General features: G+C 48.4%; 1 protein-coding gene across 2 annotated transcripts; it reads right to left on the reverse strand.

The window, feature by feature from the left end:
- Positions 1 to 2,694: 2,694 nt before the first annotated feature.
- RNPEP (arginyl aminopeptidase) lies at positions 2,695 to 23,118 on the reverse strand. Of its 2 annotated transcripts, none has more exons than XM_081194711.1 (11): positions 22,708 to 23,118; positions 20,720 to 20,860; positions 19,939 to 20,087; positions 19,272 to 19,388; positions 17,943 to 18,178; positions 16,550 to 16,663; positions 16,237 to 16,349; positions 14,837 to 14,945; positions 6,363 to 6,587; positions 5,181 to 5,323; positions 2,695 to 3,166 (listed from the first exon to the last, which is right to left on the reverse strand). In XM_081194711.1, the coding sequence occupies exons 1-11, from the start codon at positions 23,101 to 23,103 to the stop codon at positions 3,011 to 3,013; spliced, it is 1,899 nt and encodes a 632-aa protein (XP_081050837.1). In that variant the 5' UTR covers positions 23,104 to 23,118; the 3' UTR covers positions 2,695 to 3,010. The 2 variants fall into 2 exon arrangements, with proteins under 2 accessions (XP_081050837.1, XP_081050838.1); XM_081194712.1 differs by lacking the exon at positions 20,720 to 20,860 and adding an exon at positions 20,910 to 21,050.
- Positions 23,119 to 24,108: the final 990 nt, after the last annotated feature.

Below are 24,108 nucleotides of genomic sequence, written 5' to 3' on the forward strand. Positions count from 1 at the left end.
CTTCTTCTAGCAGTCCAGTCCTCCCATAGCAAAAGCAGAAGCCCCAAGAAACTAAGCTGCGTAGACACAAGAAGCCGCTCACAGAGAAAGAGCTGAAGCAGCCTTGCTCCGTTGCACAAGGAAGTAACCTTCCTGTCTGGTGCTAGCTGGCTGCGATAGCAACCGAGAGCTGCAGACAGAAGAGGAAAACCACAAGAGGCAAGTGGCCCACCCAACATGTGGTCACCGGCTAATGGTTAGGAACAGGGGCGGAGGCAGCAGCAGGGCAGAGGAGAGAGATACAGTACTGTGCTGCAAAGCTCAACAATAACCTGCGTAACGGGAAGGCACAATCGCTTACTGCAAGAGAGAAATAGGGAGGAATGAGAGGGCATATGGGAGGAAGGGCAGAGAGATTGTGTGCAAGGCAATTTTAGGCCTCGAGTGAGGGAAGGGGGAGGGGAGAAACGCTGGAGAGGAGGGGGAATCGGGGAAGGAGCAGGTGGAAGTAGCTGAGGCTAAAGGAAGTATTAACTGTGCTGCCGAGGAGCAAGAGGGTACATTGAGAGGAAAGAAGGGGAATATGTGAGGGGGTAAGTGGTTGAGGGAGGTATAAAGAGCTGTGGAAGAGAAGGGGCACTTTTAGGTCACTGCTGTGGAGATTTCACTCAGGCCGACTGTAGCGCTGCCCTATAATTCTGTGCCCCCACCGCCCTCTGTATCAACTGATAACAACAGAACAGAATAATGGATAAAGAATGGAAACCTCATTCCTCTACTGGTTTCTAGCCATCTTCTCAAAAGAGCCAAACCACACTTTTGAACTCCAGCAGCAAACCATTGCTATGGTGAGGGCCCCATGATCCGACGTCGCCAGGGTAGAAACAGAGTAAGCACATGAGCACAACATACGGTTGTATTAGCATTTCACTTGAGTGCCTGGCGCCTCAGAAGCAGCAGCAATAGTCTGGCTTCCCCCTATCTGAACTGAGGCAACATAATTTTACATGGAAGAGGAGCACAGCACATTAAATTAACAGAGGTAGGGTAGGACTATGGCAGCCCGCAGCCCAATCACAAGGCGTGTGCAGTGTTGCTTCTTTCTGAGCTGCAAGTTTTAGGGACAGGACAGAAATCCACTTCTGTTGCCGCCTGAGCTGCCTGCAGGGATGCTTTTGCATCTTGCTTGTTTTTGAGAAGTATAATTATCAACAAGGAGCGTGACAGAGAATGTGGTCTGTGGTCGGAGCCTCAGATGACAAGGTATCATCATGACGTAAAAAACACACACATCGGATTGCAAGGGTGGGAGTATGGTGGCTCTGTGGTTGGCCACTTGCTCATGCCTTGCCTGTGCCCTTTTCTGTTTAAAAATTACACACACACTTTTGTGGGAATAGGAAAGGGTAGAGAAGGTGTGGCTGCACATCCCTGGCCTTCTCTTCGTGTTGCTGCCTTCCTTGGAAACTTGCAGGGCTTCCTGAAGAAACCAGAGGACTTTCTCCTGGGCATAGTCGGCCAATTGGTGCCAAAGAAGGATAGAACTTTTTTCATGTATGCCACAGCAGCAGCAAGAATACTTATCGCAAAGCATTGGAAGACGCAAGATTTACCCACTTTGGAAGAATGGCAGATGCAAGTGATAGACTATATGGAACTGGCTGAGATGACCGGCAGAATCCGAGATCAAGGAGAGGAGCAGATGGAAGAGGATTGGAAGAAGTTCAAAGCTTATCTACAAAAACACTGTAAAATTTATGAATGTTGAAGGCTCTGAAAATGAAATGAAGGGGTTCTAGCGATTAGGATAAATAAGCTTATAAAGGGAGGGATAAAGATCTAGAATGAATATTAAACGATCTTGCTGAACTAACTCTTAAAGTAGAATACAAGAAGGGAAGGCAGGTGGAAGTAATGAGAATAAGGTCTTGAAAGGTACCAATGTAAAAAAAGTGTTCTTTTTTATGCAATTTTTTTCCCTGTATTTTTCTTTTTTTCTTTTTTTGATGTTTGTTGCTTGTTTTTTCTGTTGTTTTCTTTTTTGTGGATGTTAATCTCTTTTTGTGAAAATCTTAATAAAATATTATTATAAAAAAAAAGAAACTTGCAGGGCTCATGTACCTTAAGAAAAAACATTTTTATGCAGGGTTGCTGGATGTGAATTAGGGAATCGGGGCTGGATTTTTAAAAGAGGGAATCAATGTTTAAACTGAAATTCCTTCCTTCTTCTTCTCCCAGCTTTATTACATTCTCAAATATCTAACCCCCCCCCCCAAGTTTTCATTTTTTTTAAAGGCGGCATATAATGGGTTGATTTCATCTTTTTAGTTACATGATAAAATAATTGTGTTTCATAAATTACCAATCTTATATGGTAGGTGCAGAGAACTTTTGGCCCTCCAGATATATGCTGAACTACAATTCCCATCTGCCCCAGCTGGCATGGCCAATGGACAGGGATGATGGGAACTGTGGTCCAGCAACATCAGGAGGGTCAAAGGTTCCCCCTACACCTGCTATATAGTAATGGGTTGCAAGGATAATTTGTTCCAAGTACTGGAAGGGAACAGAGATACTCAAAACAGGAACATGAGAAAGTAGGTTGCATGAATAATAACAGTAGATAAACTCATACCCTTTTTAAAGAACTAAAGACGGCAGATAAAAATGTAACTGATATAATGAAAACTGGCAACTATTATTTACAGAAAAAAACATATTTATGTATTTTGATTACATTTTATATATCACATTTTGGAAACTTTGAGATAGAAATTTTGTGTATATAATTTTATGTTTACATTTACAAACCTTTTTTTAAAAAAAAGTGGAAAAAAGTTTAAATCAGCAGGCTATCCATGAGGAAACTACGCCTTCTGTGAAGCCTCAGAAATTACCAGCATTTGAACAAAGTCCCTTAGGACTCCAAAGATGGGAGGACTCCCACCCCACCCCCCAGCATGGCATACAGACATCTGCTGAAGTTTGAGCAATGGACTACTTTGGAATTGTGATTTCCTTCTCAGTTTCCTTAACTCTTCGCCCCCAAGATCTTTTTGACGTAGTTCTGGACGTTAACATGCAGCTGTGGAGCCGTGGCAGAAAATGTCTCCACAGCCAGCGCCTGTGCAGCCTCCGAGCCGCTCACCATGCCGCGATAGATGGGCAGGGTGTACTTCTGCTTTCCCTGAAATCAAGCACAGAACGAGAATGCATTAGAACGACTCACCACCAAAGCAGTGCTTACTCAATAGCCATTCAGTTTCACTTAGGTTTCACACCGCAACATTCTGTAATGCCCGAGTTCCTTCTGGTTTTGATGCAAAGATGAAACAGAAACAAATCATGTGTGCTAAAAGATATATGCTGAATTTTGAGTGCTTTTCCAAATACATAAGGGATGCAGGTTGGCGCTGTGGGTTAAACCACAGAGCCTAGGGCTTGCTGATCGGAAGGTTGGCGGTGCGAATCCCCACAACGGGGTGAGCTCCTGTTGCTCGGTCCCTGCTCCTGCCAACCTAGCAGTTCGAAAGCACGGAGTGCAAGTAGATAAATAGGTACTGCTCCGGCAGGAAGGTAAACGGCGTTTTCCGTGAGCTGCTCTGGTTCACCAGAAGCGGCTTAGTCATGCTGGCCACATGACCTGGAAGCTGTACGCCAGCTTCCTCGGCCAATAAAGCGAGATGGGCGCCGCAACCCCAGAGTTGTCCGCAACTGGACCTAACGGTCAGGGGTCCCTTTATCTTTACCAAATAGATAACCCATGTTACTTGTAGTCTATAGTGGATCCAGTTACAGATAGGTAGCCGTGTTGGTCTGCCATAGTCAAAATAAAAAAAATTCCTTCCAGTAGCACCTTAAAGACCAACTAAGTTAGTTCTTGGTATGAGCTTTCGTGTGCATGCACACTACTTCAGATACACTGAAACAGAAGTTGCCAGATCCTTCTATATAGTGAGAAGGTGGGGAGGGGTATTACTCAGAAGGGTGGTGGGAATGGTATTACTCACCCTTCTGAGTAATACCCCTCCCCACCTTCTCACTATATAGAAGGATCTGGCAACTTCTGTTTCAGTGTATCTGAAGAAGTGTGCATGCACACGAAAGCTCATACCAAGAACTAACTTAGTTGGTCTTTAAGGTGCTACTGGAAGGAATTTTTTTATTTTGTCTATAGTGGATATAATCTATCTGCTCAGTGGCCTGCAGCACCCCACAACTTCCTATGAAGGTTAGGATTTTTCTCTCTCCAAAACTTGCGAAAGAAATCCTCATCAGCAACACGTTCCTTTTTTACATGCAACAGGCAAGGTCATGCTTATCCACTTTCCAGTAAACAGAAGCATTCAGAATGGCTGTTGTTTGGGAGAGGCCTTTGTGGCTAAACCAGGGCTGCTGCTGCTTAGAAGCGCTTTGACAGTTTAGTAGTATATTAATGATGACAATATATGTGGCCTTCCAAACGCTGGTGGACTACAGATCCTGTCATTCCTGACCACTGGGCCACAATAGTTGAGCTGATGGGAGTTGGAGTCCAACAGCATATGGGCAGCCTATGTTTCCCCAACCCTGTGCTAAAAGTATCACTCCCTGTTTTGTGGCAAGAGGCAGCTTTTACCACTGGTTTCTGACAAAGAGAAACTGTTAGTTCTGGGATGGGCAGGGCCAAGGAGATGGTGGAGAAAGGGCTGGCTGACACCGCACCAAGCCTGTCCCGCAGCTTCCAACCAAGACAAGGGATCAATCTACTATTCAGTGGGTAAAATACTATCTTGACTGTGAGTCCCAGAAGACCTGCTCCCCGTCTTGCAGGCCTTTTCCCACCAGGTCTGAGAGGGCAGGGCACGGACTGACTCCAGCTACAAAAGCTGAAGCTGCTGAACAGACTCTTGGGCTGTGATATAGTCTGGAGGCAGAGGGTTTGCTGCTGTTATCAATATTAATGTTTGTATCTTTATTTTAGACCTTATTATGATTTAGGCGGAAATTGTTTAATTTGGTTGCATACTTTTGATGTCATTCATTGTTTATGACTACTTTTGTTATGTCTATAATTTTGTATTTTATTCATGTTGCAAGCTGCCTTGAGCATGGTTTGAACTATGGAAAGGGGGCATAGAAATACAATTATGTATGTTTGTAAAAGCTACAGGATCCACATGCCTCCGAACTAACATCACACAGACAGATCAACCACAAACCTGGCTGTGAAGGAAGTCTTTCACTTTGCCAAACTCCGCCTCGTGGTTGTTCTTGAGGAGAATCTGGCACCAACGGAGGCGCAGCTCTGCATTCTGTGCTTTGGAGATCTTGCTGTACATGGCACTCATCTTCTCAATGTTCCCTTAGCATGAAATGAGAGTTGAGGGTCATTCACTCCCACAACAGAAGGGAAATTAGCACAGCAAAAGTAGGCAACAGCCCTATATTCCAATTACTCTTTTTCTGAATGGTCACTGTGCTCATCTTGTTCACCAGCCTTTGCCAGAGCCACCCAGCTGTTTTACACTACAATTCCCATCAGCCTCAGATGACAAAATCTGGAGGGTACAAAGTATGCAAAGGCAATTGTATACATGAGCTTTGCATTAAAATGTTTCAGACTTGAAATTTCCTCCACTGTCTTTTTAAGGTACCCCTCTGGAAGCTATTGTATTGTATTTTTTTCTAGCCACAGGCAGAGGGAAGGCATGATCACATGCTCTTATGCCCACAGAAAGTGTCTTGAACCAGAGGTGAACACTTCTGGAAGCTCTGCAAGCACCATCTTGGTAGTCAAGATAACCCCACAATTAATAGGTAGTTTTGTAACCGTGAATCCATATATAATTGGTTTGCTTTGATGCTATCCTCATCTGTGGGTCTGAGGTGCTGGGCTCTGAGCCCGAAAGGGGAACTAACTGAAGATATGGGTATTTGCCACCTATGCCCTCATGTGGTCAAGGGAAGCAATGGGAAGCCCTAGCCAAAGTGACATATGCTGCTTTGTGTATAATAAAAGGTATGAATGTTTGCTTAAGGGTGGACAAGCCATCTCATTGCTGCGGTGTCCGTCCATGCATAAATACCGTATTTTTCCATGTATAAAACTATATTTCCCCCCAAATTTTTAAAGTTTAAAATTGGGGGTTGTCTTATACATGGAATGTTTAAAATATTTGTTTCTTAATTGGGTTAAAAAAATAGGGGCCGTCTTATACATGGGGGCGTCTTATAGACAGAAATATACGGTACTCTCTACCCTCACCCCCAAAAGCTCCAAGTTATTCCATCCCATGCTCTAATCTCTAGTTCTTGGGAGTCACCTGGCTTGCATCTCAATGTCAGCAATATTTATTCACAGTGCAACGATTCCCTCTGCCACGCTCAAAGTGTAATCTTACCATCTGGCAGTGGGGATTTCGCCAAGATCTTATCCAGGAAATAGACCACCTGGAAGGTTTTCCAAGTTGAGATATCTACTGCTCTAATTGCCTGCATGTCGCAGTCAGGAGATGCCCAGAGCTCTGCCAGGTTCTCTGCTGGCTTCATCAGCTCCTCCCCAGGTGAAAGGTCAGGAAGGTAGGGGGGCCAACCAGGTGTGTTCAGCCACCGATCAAACTCAAAGCCTGCCATGGAAACAAGAAGAGAGAAGCTTGTTGGACTCAATACTGGAAGTTCTTAAGCTACTAACAACCTGTTTCTCCATCCTGGTTTGCTTGCACAAAGCTTACATGGTGGTTAGACTAGGTCTACTCTTTACTGAGCATTTGTTCTGATTTGTTTACGGAGTGGTTATACCACTATAAGCATTCAACAGCATTCACTTCATTGAGCCAGGGCACACGTTACTTTCACTGCATCTAGAGTCTCCATGCTCCTGCCAGCAGTTACCTAAATGTCTGGCAGAACAACCCTCTGGATTGCAAAACATTATTCACTTTTGGACAGAGGAAAGATGATCAGAGGAACCATGGGTCAGTGGGAACATGCATGGTTTATAGCAGTGATGGCTAATGTATGGCCCTCCAGGTGTTGCTGTACTTTCATTCCCATCATCACTGACAATTGGCCCTGCTGGCAGGGGCTGATGGGAGTTGGAGTCCAATAAAATCTGCAGGTCTGCAGATCCCTCACCCCAGTCTTACAGGCATAATGTATTAAGTTGATCCTTAGCATCAGCTCTTTGCCAGAAAACTTAAGACAGTTGTTGACCCTTTGAATAGCAATCAGCTTCATATGACTGCTATCCCCCAGGTAGCAGAATTCCAGCTAGAAGCCCAGCTCAGATGTTTTGCAACTGTTTCTCTTATTACCGTATTTTTCGCTCTATAAGACGCACTTTTTCCCCTCCAAAAATGAAGGGGAAATGTGTGTGCGTCCTATGGAGCGAATGCAGGCTCCTTGGCTTCGCGGCGACACGCCTGTCCTGGAAGCTGGAGGAGGAACAGAAGGGTCTCCTTCTGTTCCTTCTCCAGCTTCGCTGAAGGGCGCTGCGCCTTCTCCCTCTCTGCGAAGCGCCTCTCCTGTGAAGGAGAGGCGCTGCGCAGAGAGAGAGAGAGAGAAGGTGCAGCGCCCCTTGAGCGACGGGCCTGTCATGCGAAGCCCGAGGAGGAACAGAAGGGTCTCCTTCTGTTCCTTCTCCAGCTTCGCTGAAGGGGTGCTGCGCCTTCTCCCTCTCTGCACAGCGCCTCTCCTGTGAAGGAGAGGCGCTGCGCAGAGAGAGAGAGAGAGAAGGTGCAGCGCCCCTTGAGCGACGCGCCTGTCATGCGAAGCCCGAGGAGGAACAGAAGGGTCTCCTTCTGTTCCTTCTCCAGCTTCGCTGAAGGGGTGCTGCGCCCTCTCCCTCTCTGCACAGCGCCTCTCCTGTGAAGGAGAGGCGCTGCGCAGAGAGAGAGAGAGAGAAGGTGCAGCGCCCCTTGAGCGACGCGCCTGTCATGCGAAGCCGGAGGAGGAACAGAAGGGACTCCTTCTGTTCCTCCTCCCGCTTCGCAGCTGCGCGCCTGTCCTGGAAGCCGAAGGAGGAACAGAAGGGTCTACTTCTGTTCCTTCTCCAGCTTCGCTGAAGGGTGCTGCGCCTTCTCCCTCTCTGCACAGCGCCTCTCCTGTGAAGGAGAGGCGCTGCGCAGAGAGAGAGAGAAGGCGCAGCGCCCCTTGAACGACGCGCCTGCCATGCGAAGCCGGAGGAGGAACAGAAGGGACTCCTTCTGTTCCTCCTCCCGCTTCGCAGCGACGCGCCTGTCCAGCGAAGCCCGAGGAGGAACAGAAGGGTCTCCTTCTATTCCTTCTCCAGGTTCGCTGAAGGGTGCTGCGCCTTCTCCCTCTCTGCGCAGCACCTTTCCTGTGAAGGAGGGGCGCTGCACAGAGAGAGAGAAGGCGCAGTGCCCCTTCAGCGACGCGCGTCTGTCCTGGCTTCTGCTTTAGCCCTGCGCAGCCTCTTTGGGCAGGGGGAGCCTTCATCCCGCTGCCCTGAAGAGGCTTGGCGGGTGTCAGGGAACTGCCATCGGAGCATCAGGTGGTGGAGGGTCTCAGGGAGGAAGAAAGAGACTCAACAGCTGAGGCAGGAACCAGCAGGGGGAGGAGTGAATCTCTGAGGGAATGCGAGCAGGAGGGAGGGCTCAGAGACGCTTCCAGTGAGAACAGTGGGGAAGTATCTGAGGCGCCCGTGGGGAGACCCATGCCTCGCCGGAAACTGTCACGCCGTGAATCCAGGAGACGCGTTTCCGTCAAGGAGCTTCTTTGCTGGAAGCGCTTCCGCCGGCAGCCACTGTCAGACTCTACGAGTGACTAGAGCAGACATGTCTGAGGAGCTCTGTCACGCACAGAGGTTTGTGGAGCCGCACAAACTCTGAGGGAGTACGCTTTTACGCACAAGCAGCTAATCATCCCCTCACAGCAGTCTGACAGTCTCTGTACGCTGCCTGTGCAGGAGAGAGCATCATGAGCGACCCAGCCGGCACCGGAGGAGCAGGGGTTGGGACTGGTCCAAGCTTGGAAGACAGATACCGAGCGTTGGAGGTCCAACTGGCGCTGCAGACGGCGAGGCTGGAGGAGAGAAGGGCTCAGGATGCAGACAAGAAGGGGAGAGCCACTCAGTTCCCCAGAAAGGTACCAGGATTGGTGCAGAAGTTTGGGGGGGACCCCAAGGATTACCATGCCTTTAGGACAGAGATGCAATATGCACTTAATGTGCAGTTTGATGAATTCCCTGATGAGGAATCACGAGTTGCTTTCGTGATTGGGCATCTTGAGAGGGGGGCGAGGGACTGGGTTCGGCCCCTGATGGCAACGCACAATGACGTACTAAAGGACACGATGAAGTTCTTTCGTGCAATGGATATCATGTTTTCCAGCGATATTGAGGAAGGGGTGGTGCGCAGGCAGCTAATGGCTTGCAAGCAGGGAAGCCGATCTGTCCGTGAGTACTGGACTGAATTTACCATGCTGGTACACAGATTGGGTTGGGATTTATCGGCGGCACCCATTCAGATGTTATTTGAAGAAGGTCTTTCTTCGGCTGTGAAAGATGAACTGTCCCGGAGCCCCAGGGCGGTGTCTATGGATCAGCTGACCAAATCTGCGCTGACCATAGGAGCGCGCCAGGAGGCAAGAGCCTTGGAGAGGCGGGAAGGGAGAGGGGAACGTTGGAAGGAGTTCCGCATTCCAGACATTCCTGAGCCAGCTTTCCCGCCTGCAGAGCCGATGGAAATCGGAACAGCGCGCGCGCGCGCATTTTCAAAACCCAGTGAGGGGGTTAAGAAGGAGGGAAAGGGCGCCCGGAAATGCTACCTCTGCCAACAGCCAGGCCACTTTGCCAGAGTCTGCCCCCAGAGGAAGGAATGGCAAGGGATGGTGGGAGCTGTTGAGGGAGGAGAGCAGGGAGAAACAGAGCAGGTAAAAGCCAACGCCTGGTTGCCACAGTCGGGGCACTGCAGCCAGGCCAAAGAGCAGTGAAAGTGCCCGTGCCAGAAGCACCTCAACCTGCTCTAGTGATTGAAGTGTCGCTAGAGCTGCAAAATGGACACCCCCTAAAAATAAAGGCGCTGTTGGACTCAGGCAGCTCCTGCAATTTTATGAGCAAGGAGTTTGCTGCTGAACACCAGATACAGACTATCCCTTTAAGCAACCCCCTGCAGGTGACCACGATCGATGGCAGGGAGTTGTTGGGAGGAGGAGTCAGCTTGCAGACCGTCCCAATGATAATGAGGGTGGCAAGGCACACAGAACTGATAGCATTTAATGTGGCCACCTTGGGAGGCGCTCCCATTATTTTGGGGATGAGCTGGCTAGCGCTACATGATCCGCTGGTGGGCTGGCATCAAAGAGTGGTTTCCTTTGGTTCGGCACATTGCTTAGAACACTGCAAAGGGGAAAAGGGTTCAGCAGGGGCCCAAGCCACCCTAGCAGGGACTGAAGTAATGGAGAAGGTGAAGGTACCACCACAGTATGCAGATCTCAGCGACGTGTTCAGCGAGAAGGAAGCTGACCAACTACCCCCGCATAGACCCTTTGATTGCCAGATCAATTTACTCCCTGGAGCACAGCTTCCTGTAGGCAAGTTGTATGCCATGTCAGACAGAGAAATGCAGGAGTTGCGAGAGTTCATTGACAAGAACCTGAAGAGAGGTTTCATCAGAGAGTCCAAAGCAGCGGGAGGTAGCCCAGTGTTCTTTGTGGATAAAAAAAACACGAACAAGCCGAGACTTGTATGTGATTTTAGGCTGTTAAATGCAGTGACAGAACCAGTGGCTTTCCCTATGCCCAGGATTGATGATATTTTGACCAGGGTGCGGAAGGGAAAGATTTTTACAAAGCTGGATCTAAGGGGGGCGTACAACCTGATACGTATAAGGAAAGGGGATGAATGGAAAACCACCATGTTCACACCTTTGGGGGCATTTGAATATCTCGTTATGCCTTTTGGATTACAAGCAGGCTCAGCGTGTTTTCAAGCGTTTATGAACCACGTACTGGGTCCTTTGCTCTACAAGAATTGCGTCGCCTTCCTAGATGATGTGTTGGTGTATTCGGAGAATGAGGAGCAACATGTGAGAGACGTCAGAGAAGTGTTGAGCAGGCTGCGAGCCAACAGGCTGTGGGTGAAACTGGAGAAGTGTCAGTTTCATACCAAGGAGGTGGAATTCCTGGGGTACCTCCTGTCAGACAAGGGATTGGCCATGGATCCCGGCAAGGTTCAGGCAGTGCTGGAATGGAAAACACCCAAAACCAAGAAGGATGTGCAGAGGTTCCTAGGGTTTGGGAACTTTTATCGTAAGTTCATCCGAAACTTCGCCCACCTGACGGCGCCCATTACGGACTGTCTCAGCAGTAAAAAGAAGTTTGTTTGGACGGCGGAGGCGGGACGAGCGTTTGAGGAACTGAAAAGGGCCTTCGCCTCTGAAGAACAACTTCTGCATGTGGATTTACAAAAAAGGCTGAGGGTCGAAACAGACGCATCTGACAGAGCCATAGGGGCGGTGCTTCTTCTGCAGCCGGAGAAGGAGGAGTCAGAGTGGCGACCGTGTGCCTTCTTTTCGCGAAAGCTGAACAAATCCGAGAGGAACTACACGGTGTACGACCGGGAGCTTCTTGCTATTCATGAGGCTTTCCGGAGATGGAGGCACCTGCTAATTGGGGCACAACATAAGGTGCAAGTGTGCACGGACCATAAGAATCTAGAGTACTGGAGAACTGCGCGAGTGCTCAACCAACGGCAGTTGAGATGGGCCCAGGAGTTCTCCAAATTTAACTTTGAGATATGTTACGTGCCAGGCCCAGAGAACGTTAGGGCGGACGCTCTCTCACGCAAACCCGAATATTTGGAGGGGGAGGGGGCACCCGAAGAGACACATGTCATTCCAGAAGACCGCTGGGTGTGTGGGGCGGTATTGGTGGGGCAAAGGGAATTGGTAGAGGGAACAGTGCATGATGAATACGCCCAGGACAAACTCAGGGGTCTCAGGAGGGAGGGAGACAAACCCGGGGGTTTTGAGGAGAGAAACGGGGCGTTGTACTACAAGGGAGCGTTATATATACCTGAAGGGGAATTAAGGGAGAAGGTACTCAAGCAACTGCACGATAGCCCCACAGCAGGGCATTTTGGGCAACACAAAACCATGTGGCTGGTTACCAGGGAATTTTGGTGGCCCAAGGTCAGGGAAGATGTGCGGGAGTATGTGAGAGGGTGTGACCAATGCCAACGAGCCAAGGGGGAGAGGCGGGCACCGGCAGGTTTATTAGAACCACTACCCACACCTGAAAGACCATGGGAAACAGTGGCAATAGATTTCATGACTGATCTGCCGAGGTCTAGAGGGAAAACAGCCATCATGGTTGTGGTAGACCTGTTAACTAAAATGGCCCATTTCATAGCCTGCTCACATGCGGTCACAGCAGAAGAAACCGCTAAATTGTTTGTAGAAAATGTGTTTAGGTTGCATGGCGCCCCCTTGAGGGTGGTTTCAGACCGAGGGAAACAATTTACTTCCAGGTTCTGGAGGAAGCTCATGAGCTTACTGCATGTTGAAGTTAATTTCTCAACTGCCCGTCATCCAGAAACCAACGGGCAGGCGGAAAGAGCTAATGGTGTCCTCCAGCAGTATTTGAGGTGTTATGTGAATGACAGAGAAAATGATTGGGTGGAGAAGCTGGCGTTGGCAGAATTTGCCTACAACAATGCAGAGAACGTGTCCACGGGAATGAGCCCCTTTTTGGCTAATCACGGGTGCCATCCCCGAGCCTTCCCAGGGGGGGAAGGGGAGAACTGGAGCGTTCCAGCTGCAGAACAGTTCGTTGAAGAAATGGAAGCGATCCATCGCCAGCTCCAACTTAACTTAAACAGGGCTAAGGAGGAATATAAGAGGCAGGCAGACAAAAACAGAAGGGAAGGCGAAACCATTCGGGTGGGGGACCAGGTGTGGCTGTCAACCAAAGGGTTACCATTCAAAGGGGGTTGTAAGAAGTTAAGACCCAAAAGGCTGGGTCCATTTGAAGTCACGCAGCAGGTCAACCCAGTGGCTTTCAGACTCCGGTTACCGAACCACATGAAGCTGCACCCAGTTTTCCACAGGTCGTTGCTGTCACCGTATAAAGGGGACAGAGAAGGGAGGGTCACTAGGGGGCCAGCAATGGAGGAGAAGGAACACAGCTACCAGGTTGAGGAGATCCTCGATTCCAGGTGGAAGGGAGATCAAGTAGAGTATTTGGTAATGTGGGAAGGGGAACCGGAGTCGGAAAACACCTGGGTTAGGGCAGAGGATGTCAATGACGAAGTTTTAATAGAAACTTTTCATCAGAGGTTCCCACGTAAACCTCAGCCCGTAGCGAGGTTCCGGAGGAAATACTTTGCCACCACTGACGAAGAAGAGGAGTTGGAGGGGTTCACAGATTCCGAGGAGGAGGAGGATTCAGCGAGCCAGGACGGCGATCGATGGAGGGAATTGTTCGAGACGTCTGAAGATGAAGAAGATTCTTTTCGGGGTTTTTACCCTTCATCTCCCAGAGGAGAGGAAATGGGAGGGGGTGAGGGGGGTCCTGGAGGGGAGGTGGATGTCAGGGAACTGCCATCGGAGCATCAGGTGGTGGAGGGTCTCAGGGAGGAAGAAAGAGACTCAACAGCTGAGGCAGGAACCAGCAGGGGGAGGAGTGAATCTCTGAGGGAATGCGAGCAGGAGGGAGGGCTCAGAGACGCTTCCAGTGAGAACAGTGGGGAAGTATCTGAGGCGCCCGTGGGGAGACCCATGCCTCGCCGGAAACTGTCACGCCGTGAATCCAGGAGACGCGTTTCCGTCAAGGAGCTTCTTTGCTGGAAGCGCTTCCGCCGGCAGCCACTGTCAGACTCTACGAGTGACTAGAGCAGACATGTCTGAGGAGCTCTGTCACGCACAGAGGTTTGTGGAGCCGCACAAACTCTGAGGGAGTACGCTTTTACGCACAAGCAGCTAATCATCCCCTCACAGCGGGGTTACCCCAGAAGCCAGAACAGCCACACGGTATCCCAGAAGCCAGATCCCTCTTGCTGTTCTGGCTTCTGGGGTTCAGAATAATTTTTTCTTGTTTTCCGCCTCCCAAAACTAGGTGCGCCCTATGGTCCGGTGCGCCCTATGGTGCGAAAAATACGGTACCATCCTCAATGCTGTTGGCTAGTAACCAGATGCAATATCTCTTAAAGGTAGCAGGAGCTCTGCCAGACTTTGGCCCTTCAAAACTAACAGGCAAGATGTGTACAGTGGTACCTCGCAAGACGAATGCCTCGGAAGACGAAAAACTCGCAAGACGAAAGAGTTTTTCGTTTTTTGAGTTGCTTCGCAAGACAAATTTCCCTATGGGCTTGCTTCGCAAGACGAAAACGTCTTGCAAGTTTGTTTCCTTTTTCTTGAAACCGCTTGAAGAGGTGCAGTTGCGACTTGACCGTGCTTCGCAAGACGAAAAATTTGCAAGGCGAAAAACTCGCAGAACGAATTAATTTCGTCTTGCGAGGCACCACTGTACTTTGGAAATGCAACCTAAGGAATAAAGGCAATGAATCATGGGTGGAGAGAGTCAACATGGTGAGCTGAATCTAGAAACAGCATGGGCAACACTGGGAGGAATGTTCACTCCTAATCACCTTGACTGTAAGGAAGAACTGCTGCCCAAAGCTTTGTGCCAATTCAGAATGATGCTTCTCTAGCAGTTATACTTGGCTAATATTCTGGAGATGTTTTTTGCAACTGGAGAGTAAGGAGAGTATGCAAAGGATGGACGTTTTTGCCATCTTAAAAAGTGTCTTTGGAGAACTGGGAAAGAGACACTTGCCACCTCCAAGATTTACGTAAAAGTTACGTGCTTGGTCCTGAAATTATGGACAAATATCTAAAAAGTCGGAACTGTTGCTGACCTGGAATGGTATCTACCCCTTTCTTCTTCAGCTCTGGGAAATAATTCAAGTAGAACTCTAGTGCTTCATCTGCTGTGATGCTCTGAAACTTGAATTGGTTGACATACGCCTGCCAGAGAGAGAGATTGCCCTTAATTAAACTGTGGTCTGAATGGTGCACCTGTAACATTTCACCTTTACTTAATCAACCACTCATGAGTAACTCTTTCAGCAAAGAACTTCAACTCATGTTCAGCCTGCAATTACCTGCTCCAACTAGCCTGGGTCGTAGCACCCCAGGTTTTAGAGGCTGAGATACCTGTCTGCTTAAAAAAGGAACAAATATCCCCCTTCGATACCTGATCCCCCCCCCCAGGTTTTATGCCAGCTTCATATATTCCTGATTCAGTAAGATTTCATTTGTCCATACTCCCTCTGTTTGCTTACACAGCTTGCAGGTATCTTTGGAGAATCTCTTAAGTGCAACATGCATGGCTGATATCTTTGCTTCCCACTTAAGGAATGCTACAGCTTAAGATAAATCTCTCAGAAACAGCTTCCCTGTGACAAGTTATTCAGCTTCCCAGACTTCATGTTTCAGTTCCAAGCAATGTGGGATGCTATAGCTTACTTTCTGATGTTATCATCAGTGCTTGCCCAGGAACATCCCTTGCAAACATACAGGGAATCCTTTTTGGCCCAGTGGACTTGATCATTATTTGGGCCCACCCCATTGGCCAGCTTTGAGAAGTGTGCGGGGCAGCCCACCTAACATCATCATGATGTCAGATGATTGAAAGATGGGTTCTTCTGCAAAGTCCCTTGTGCAGTGCAAAGCGCTGAGAAAAGGGCTGGAAAAACTGCTTTCTGCAAAACTGCAGTACAAAGTGCTGAGAAAAGGGCTGGAAAAACTGCTTCCTTTCCATATAGGGGCCAGGCACCCAGAAAATGCAGGGCAGCCATGCAAGCACCACACACCGTGGAAAGAGCACGAAGTTCAGGCAGGGGGTGGTGGAAGAGAGAGCGTGGAGCTTGGGCGGGAAGGGTCCAGTCGCTGCTGCACTGCTGGAGTTTGCACCCCGTCCCATGGTATGATGTCATGATGCCACCGTGTGTGTCATGATGTCAAGGTGTGTGCATGATGATGTCACGGCGTGGGTGGGTCGTGCTGGGCACCCACAGTGTAGGGCCCAATTCAGCGCCACTGCCCATGGAGAAAGTAGCTGCACACCCAATCCGGCCATGTTTCTACCTGCCTCATATCTGATGTCATATAGGAGAGGTGGGCATGATTTGGAGAAAACATCCTCATGGTCCCAATGCAGCCTGTGGACCAGAGGTTGCGCATTCTTATCCTACAGGAAGCCAATTTCCCAAAACTCCCATGAAGCACATACAAGTCCCAGGCTAACATACAGTACCTGGAGGAAAGCATCAAACTTCTTCTGGTCCGCGACAAGGTGAGCAAGGTAGGAGACAAAACAGTAGCCCTTTTCATAAGGGGTTTCATTATAGGTGTCCTCAGGATCAACACCTGGGCAGAAGAAACAACTAACATAAGATTTACAACACCTTGTTGCCAGTATTACAAAAGGAAAAGCCTTATTAGAAATGATTCAGCCACATTAAGCCACAACCCAAATTTCTGTATGTAACTGATTATTCAGATTTATTTTCTTGAACACAAGGAAACAATGACATGATAGAATCCATAGGCACTGGACCAATACAGACCTGGCTCTATTTTCACTCTGAGCTTGTTGAGGGGATGGTCTTCTCCGGTGTTGTCCATATGTTGGCGAAGCAAAGCCCTCCCTGTGGCAGCTTCTAAGCAAGTATAAGCAGCACCTGAGTTTAGGGGACAAGCAAAGGAAGAAGGTGAGCTAGTGTTTTTAAGCTCCTGGCCATCAAACCAAACTGCCTGCTTGATAGTCTGGGATCAGTCATGAATATGTGGTAAAGATTATTTGGAGCACGGCATCACTGTTACTGGAGAAAAAAGAAGAACACAGCTGAGACCTGCAGGCAGATCCCACTAGAAACACAACAGAAGCAACCCTTTCTGTTAACCATTAGCAAGTGTGTGTTGTCTTTCTTCCAAATGGAATTCTGTAAAGGAAATTCAAATTATTCAGGGTGACACATGGAACCCTCCCGTCAGGAAGCTACACCCCTCAGGAACGCAGATGGGAGCATCTGACAGCATTCCTAGCATCAAGCTCTCTCTGCACACAGAAAGTGAATGCCAGGTGGAAAGTTTCTTCAGCCTAGCCTACACAAAACAATGCCTTAGTTGAAGTTGTACAAAACTGTGAAGACTGCAGGGTGTATAGTACAATAGGCACCAAGACAAAAGGAGAACTTAAAAATATTTTAATAGTATATTCATATGAAGTTAGTGCTACAGATAACTTCAGTTTTCAGCTTTATCCCACCAGCATACTTTATATATGTTCTCAGTGTGACAACGCAGCCTGCTGCCTATGCGAATTCCGACCACAGTAAACCTGTTTGGTCTTTTGGGCATTCTGAACTAACATAACTAATCTTCTTTAATACAAATGAGGATGATCAACTCATCCTCACAGTCAATCTCATGCTAAGAATTCTCACTACCCAGGGAGACAACCAGATTCAAAATCACACTGAGTAGCATCACCCATACTGAATTCATCCTTCCTCTACTAAACATTCAAGAGGAAATGACTCCTGGAATGGAGTAGCTCAGAAAAGGGCTTGGCTGGCACACTGAACAGGAGCATGCCACACTTTTTTTTGGATACATGTCCCACAAGTATACCACCATCACCTCAATTTTAACTCATGAGCTATTGCTGCAATCTGCTCTGATTGTATATTTTATCTTTATGAACGCTATTTTTATTGTGTTATGCGAGCTGGTCTTTGACTGTAATAAATTATCTATCTATCTACCATCATCACCCTTATCCTTATTATGAGAATGTGTTTGTGTTGTGTTTGGGGCTTTCTTCAAAAAGAAGCTCTTGATCTGGTTCATGAATTTACATATTGATGTTACTATTTAACTGCTCTGGACGCTAATTGTAGAAGAGCAGAAGATATAAAGGCACTAAACACCATGGACGTTGCCCAACAGGTAACTCACCATAAATTTCTTTAGTGATCCTCCTCTGTGCATACATAGTGAAACCTTCGTTCAGCCAAAACTCCCCCCAATGGGCATTGGTGACCAGATTGCCAAACCAGCTATGCGAGATCTCGTGGATGATCACATCTGCTAGGGAGCGATCGCCGGCCAACAGGCATGGAGTCACAAAGGTGATACAGGGGTTCTCCATCCCCCCGAAAGGGAACGAGGGAGGCATAAACAGAACATCGTACCTGCCAAAAGCAAAGCTTGTGATCAAGGAGACAACATCTGTCAAGAGGCTCTGTGCCTCCCCAGACAGTATTCAGTGGTTTTTCTTTTAAGGAAGGGATGGGGGAATCCAGTAGCCCTCGTTTGTGGACTCTCAACACCCAAAAGCACTGGCCAACATAGCCATTGGTAAAGGATGTTGGAAGCTGTAGCCCAACAACACCTAGAGAGTCCCTGATTTAAGGAATTGTGCTGCTACTGCCCACTCCACTTTTGTGTGTGAGTGTGGAAGTGGTTTGCCCCAGGTTACAGGTACCAGAATACAAATTTGCCAAAAAGGCTCAGCAATACTCAGGGTATTGAAGCACAGTGCAGTTTGACTGGCAGATGCCATCAACCAGAATTCACATTTGCTCAAGAGTGGGGAATTGCTGCTTGCTCATCTTCAGCAAAAGTTCACAGAAGATAGGAAACCACCTTAGAGCAGGCCAGACCACATATCCATCAAGACTGCACTGTGCAAGTGGACTGTGGGTCATGAAAGCTTATGCAACGATAATGTGCTAGTCCCTCAAGTGCTACAGGTCTGCTGCTGCAGCAGAATAACATGACTTCCCCTCTAGAAACTGACCAGCATTATTACTCGAGACTCGCAGAAGCTTCCTGGCAAAGGTGTTTCACATCACTTGTTATTGCATCCTTTTATCTGGAGATGCAAGGGATTAAACTTGGACCTTCTGCATGCAATGCATGTGTCCCACCACCAATTTAGTCTCAGCCCAAAGACTGAAGTATGACTCAAGGGATTTAAGAACATGAATGATCTGTCTTAGCCAAGTCACACCATTGATCCACCAAGGTAAGCACTTTAGTGACTTATGAGTGGTTCCCAGGGTTTAGATGAAGCGTCCTTCCTAGCTGTGCTTGGAAATGCCAGACTGGACTTCTGTATGCAAGGCAAGTGCTCTTACCATTGAGCTATAGCTTTTCCTGGTTCAGGTAAGCTGACTTAAGGAAAGGATAAAATGTATGACATCTCTATGCCCAATCTGGGATCAATGGGTGCATGTTTGCAAAGACTTCAAGGGAAGCCTTCCCTGAAGCAGCAAGACATACCTTTCCCATACATATGGTCCAAAAAGCTTCTCTCCCGTGCTAAGAAACTCTTCAATCACACCATCGTACTCTTTCTTAGCAGCCTCAATCAGGCAGGGCTCGGCCCATACATGGCTCCTAGCATGGGATGAAAACAAATGGGTGGAAATGTAAGAAATTGGAAATTGGAAGAAAACACCCTAAGTCACATAAACAGCAACACATTCATTAACGTCAGTTTGTTAAGGAGTCACTCCCATGGTTGCTTGTGGGAGATAAGAAGGCATTCTGTACTGCATATGAAGAAACCATTCTAGTAGTGAAAGGGCTTTCTTCCACATCAAAAAAGAAAAGTTACAATAATGGAAGTTGGAGTCCAGCAATGTCTGGAAGGCCATGGGTTTCCCTAGATGCTGCTTATCAACCTCTCTACAGAAAGATAGGCAAGGACTCCAGAAATTCCAGCTTGCAGCAAGAGCCTGTTGTCTTACACTGGAGGAATATAATTAGTTTGTTTAATGGTTCTGTCATTTAACTTCTAATTACTGCCTTAATTCTTTTGGTAGCCTTACTGTTAGTCATTTTGAAGAATTATTTTAAAGCTAACAATACAGCTGAACAAACAGTAAGGCAGACAAAAAACAATGCGGTGGCTCATCTTTATCCCTGCAGCCAGTCACGCTCTTACCTGGGTCCAACTTCAGCAGAAACTATGTCCCCAACAACCAGGGCAACCAGATAGGATGGGATGGGCAGAGGCATCTTGAAGTAGAAAGTGTTGTCCTTCTGCTTCTCCCGGGTAACTGCACTCATCACTGCTGTGAAACCCTCAGGGACCTAACAGACAAACAAAGGCAGGCTTGTTGCACAATGAAAAGGAGCACTTGCTGATGGGGTATGGGTCTTGTTTTCTTTATTTCAAGTATATCACACTTTTTCTCCAATGTGCTTGAGGCAGCATGCATGGTCCTCCTCCCCCACTCCCGGTTTCACCTTCACAACAGTCCTGGGTTAGGTTTGGTGAGGAAGGATAGACTGAGAGACAGCTGGGATAGCTCAGTCGGTAGAAGATGAGACTCTCAATCTCAGGGTCGTGGGTTTGAGTTCCACATTGGGCAAGAGATTCCTGCATTGCAGAGTGCTGGACTTAGATGACCCTCATGGTCCCTTCCAATTCTATGAACCAACTGGCTCAAATTCACCCAGTGCGATGCAGAATACATCACCACAGATGCTGCTGGGAGACAGGCCTGACCAGAGGATGGCAAGACCGGGCCTTTGTTAGGGCCCCAAGTCTAGCAGAGGGTCTACCTCCCTAGGAGTGGCAGGGGGTGGGGGGTGGAGGAGAAGGCAGCAGTGGAATGGGTAACGGCTCTTGTGAGGCTTGGGCTGTGGAAGCAGTGGCAGGGATTCTGCTGCCTGAGGCCGCTGCCTCACCCAGCCAAACGGTAGTGCCGGCCCTGGCTTACCTTTATAAGAGCAGAGTATGTACTTTTAACGGCAGGGGTGTCAAAGCAAGGGAAAAAGCTCCTATTCAGAACAGCTTGGCCTTGCGTGTACATATAGGGCTTCTGCTTCCCTGCTGTCTGCTCAGGAGTAAGCCAACACACCTAGCAAGAGACAAAAGACAGTTCTTCCGTGAGCAGTGGGATACTTTACCTGGATGTGTGCAGAGTACGTGATCTTGACAGCCGGGGTGTGAAAGCCAGGGAAAAGGGACCTGTTGAGCACAGGAAAGCCAGAGGTGTAAAGAAACGGCTTCTCCTTCTGGGCAGTTTGATAAGAATCCAGAAAGGAGATCTATAAGAGGAGGTACAGGATCAAGCTGTCATTTCTGTTCTGCCTTCAGTTGCTATTAGCCAACAAGCACTAGAATCTGCACACAACCCAAGTACTCTAACACAAAGTTCCCTGGGATTTCCCAGCGTGGGATGTTCCAGATCTTCAGGTTTTCAAGAGAGCACCTATGAACTATTTCTAAGATGTGCACAGTCAGCACTCACCAATGTGCAGCCCTTGGACTTCTTCAAGGTGTACATTAATGTAATCAGGACTGGGCACAAGTCCAAAGAAATAAAGGCATTTTCTTCTTCTTACAAACAGCCTTAATGCAGGTATTAGGTTTTACAAAGCGGCGAGGAAAACCGATTACGTGGTTTGTGAAATGCAAAATCCAAAAATTATCCAAGGAAATGTATCAGTGCAATTATAGGTGGGGGGCGGGAATCAGATCATGGCTGTAGGTGGAAGTCCTAACTCTTTCCTCCATGTAGCTTTCCTGATCTAAATGCCTCCCAGGCTCCTATTTTTCTCTGTGGAGCAAGCATACAAGGACCATAATGGGTATAAAACAAATAGGAGGTAGAGAGGTTGATTCAGATTGAGGAAATGGATCAGCAAAGAGGGTTAAACCCCCTTTACCTGCACTAAACCTCAGGCTTGATTCCTACCCCCACCATCCTGATGGCTCCAACATCCGAAATTCGTATTATTGGTCTCCCACATCACGTTCATTTCAACCCAGTATCCCTGTGAATTGGGAGAACATGCTCACTGACAGCTTTGCAGTTCACAAAATCCATCCAGAGTAAAACCACATCCCTCTTCTGGTTTTGTGCTCAAAATATAGACTGGAATATTCACTTCACTGAAGATACATTTGAAAGCAGGGGAGAGGGGGCTTCACTGTTACTACAAGTACAAAAGGCTGTTTAAAATGCATTAAGATGTAAGAACAGGTCTACCAATTCACTCACCATGGGGAGGGTTTAGCATTCTTATCATGAGTGTGGCACCCTACAATACTCTTGTTCAGTACTACTGATTGCATGGAACTGTAGCAATTACACTGAGAGTCCTCCCTTCCATTAATGTGAGCTGATTTCCCCGCACAAGTGGAGACTTCCGCTAAATTTTACTGTCTGGGGGATGCCAAACACCAGGCTAAATTCAGCAGGCTTGGAGATGGCTGGGATTGAACTTGCAAGGCTGAGCTACGTCCCATAAGGAAAGATGTCCATAGGCAGTAAGTAACATCCCACACGGAAGGACAAGAGCAAGAAAGGCAAGTTCACTTCCTTTCCCTTGCCAAAGCTCCTGAATAATGAGGGAAAGGGACAATTATGAAAATCAGAATCGGTGGTGCAATAGCAGAGCAATAGCATCACTGCAGCCCAGGCACACCTAGGCATGCCTTTAGCTTTGGAACGCAGCCCATGAAGATCTAAGGAAGGAAAAACTTATGATACTGAGGGCAGCACGCCTGAGCATGTGCAGAGTGTATATTTCCCAAGTCTTGAGCTACTGCTGCCAGCAAACCTCTCTCCCCATTAAGAGGAAGGGCTTTCGGGTCCAAAGGCGGAACTTGAACCTTGCAGCTTCCCGCCCTCGGCTGGGGGAAGGGACCGGGGCAGATCCGCGCGCCCTCCGGCTCCTCCCGCCTCTCTCCCCGACTCACCCCGGGCCCCGCTCCGGCTCGGTAGGCGATCTCCAGCACCACCGTGTCCCCGCACGTCAGAGGCTCCGGCAGGGTGACGTGCAGCGCCGAGCCGTAGCTGGCGAACGGGCGGCTCTGGAAGGCGAGCGGCCTCAGCGCGCCTGGCTGCGGGCCCTGCCCTTCGCCGCAGCGGCTCCCCGGCGGCGCCAGCCCGGCGCCTTCCACCTCGACGCTGGGGTGCGAGTCCAGCACCACTTCGCTGGCGCGGTCCCGCAGGCATGTCAGCTCCAGGCGGACGCAGCCTTGCAAGTGCCCCGAGCCGGCCGGCCCGAAGTGCGCGCTCAGCGCCAGGTGCAGGTGCCGGAGCTGGAAGGAGTCCGCGCTGCAAGCCGACGCCGCGTCCCGGGCCGCCGCCATCGCCGAGAAGGAGGCCAGCCCAAGCGGCGGAAAGGCGGACGAGGCTCAGCCCACGGGGCGGAGCGAGCAGAGCGCTTTCAAAGCGCCCGGCGGGCCGCGCTCGCGTCGGATCTGTTGCCCGCAGACCGGATTTCTCGGCTCTTTTGGGGGCGCTGCCCTTCTCTCTTGTTGAAAACAGGCAGCGGGAAGCTTTCAATGGGTCACGTTCTGCTGTGTTTTAGAATGGCTGGGGCAGCCAAGTCAGATGGGCGGGATACAAAGAATAAATTATTATTATAGGTTTTTATTTCCTTTTCATTGATCTGTATATCCTACTGAATTTTCCCAGCTAAATTCAAAATCAAACATTTCAAAAAAGTAGTGACAGTAACACCTGTTGCTTTGAAGAAAGCCCAACTATTGCAGTACTACTAATAATTATAGAGTAGTGGGCAGAAGCGTAGCCCCTCTTTCCAAGTAGTAAAAGCAAAGATGTAATTTACATGTACGCTCAAGCTTCTATCTTATGTGGAAAAATAAGGAGACAGGAGGACGCAAAGCCAAGCCAATACTGTAGGTGTTTGGCCTGGTGAAAGAAGGTGTGTCTGGGGAGGTGTGGCCTGCAGGGATAGAGGCGGGGCCTGGAAGGACATATTTGGGTTCAGGCCTGATGTTCCTTATCGCTGACCTACGTATGGACAGCGAAACACACACACACACACACACACACATCAAATCGGGGAAAATAAATACAGTAAATGGACAAAAGTACAAAGATTCTCAAAATGTTTAGGGGTATGCGTACCCCTGTGTCCCCCAGAAAAAAGCACTGTGTGTGTGTACAGCACCTAGTGATTCTAGGTGCTTTATCAATATAATGCATGATTTCATGTTTTTACCTATATGAAAAAAATAATTATGTTTCATAAATTACTAACCTTACATAGCAGGCATGTGGAACCTTTGGCCCTCCAGATATTTGCTGAACTACAACTCCCATCAGCCCCAGCGAGCATGGTCAATGGC

This window comes from Podarcis bocagei, assembly GCF_964188305.1.
Source record: "Podarcis bocagei genome assembly, chromosome: 5".
NCBI lineage: Eukaryota > Metazoa > Chordata > Lepidosauria > Squamata > Lacertidae > Podarcis > Podarcis bocagei.

Excerpts from the sequence above, each read along its gene's own strand:
- RNPEP (XM_081194711.1), bottom strand. The coding sequence starts at position 23,103 with ATGGCGGCGGCCCGGGACGCGGCGTCGGCTTGCAGCGCGGACTCCTTC. Across the intron at positions 19,389-19,938 it reads TCTGCTGAAGTTGGACCCAG|GAGCCATGTATGGGCCGAGC; the intron begins GTAAGAGCGTGA and ends ATCCCATGCTAG. Across the intron at positions 16,350-16,549 it reads CAGAGTGAAAATAGAGCCAG|GTGTTGATCCTGAGGACACC; the intron begins GTCTGTATTGGT and ends TCTTCTGCCCAG.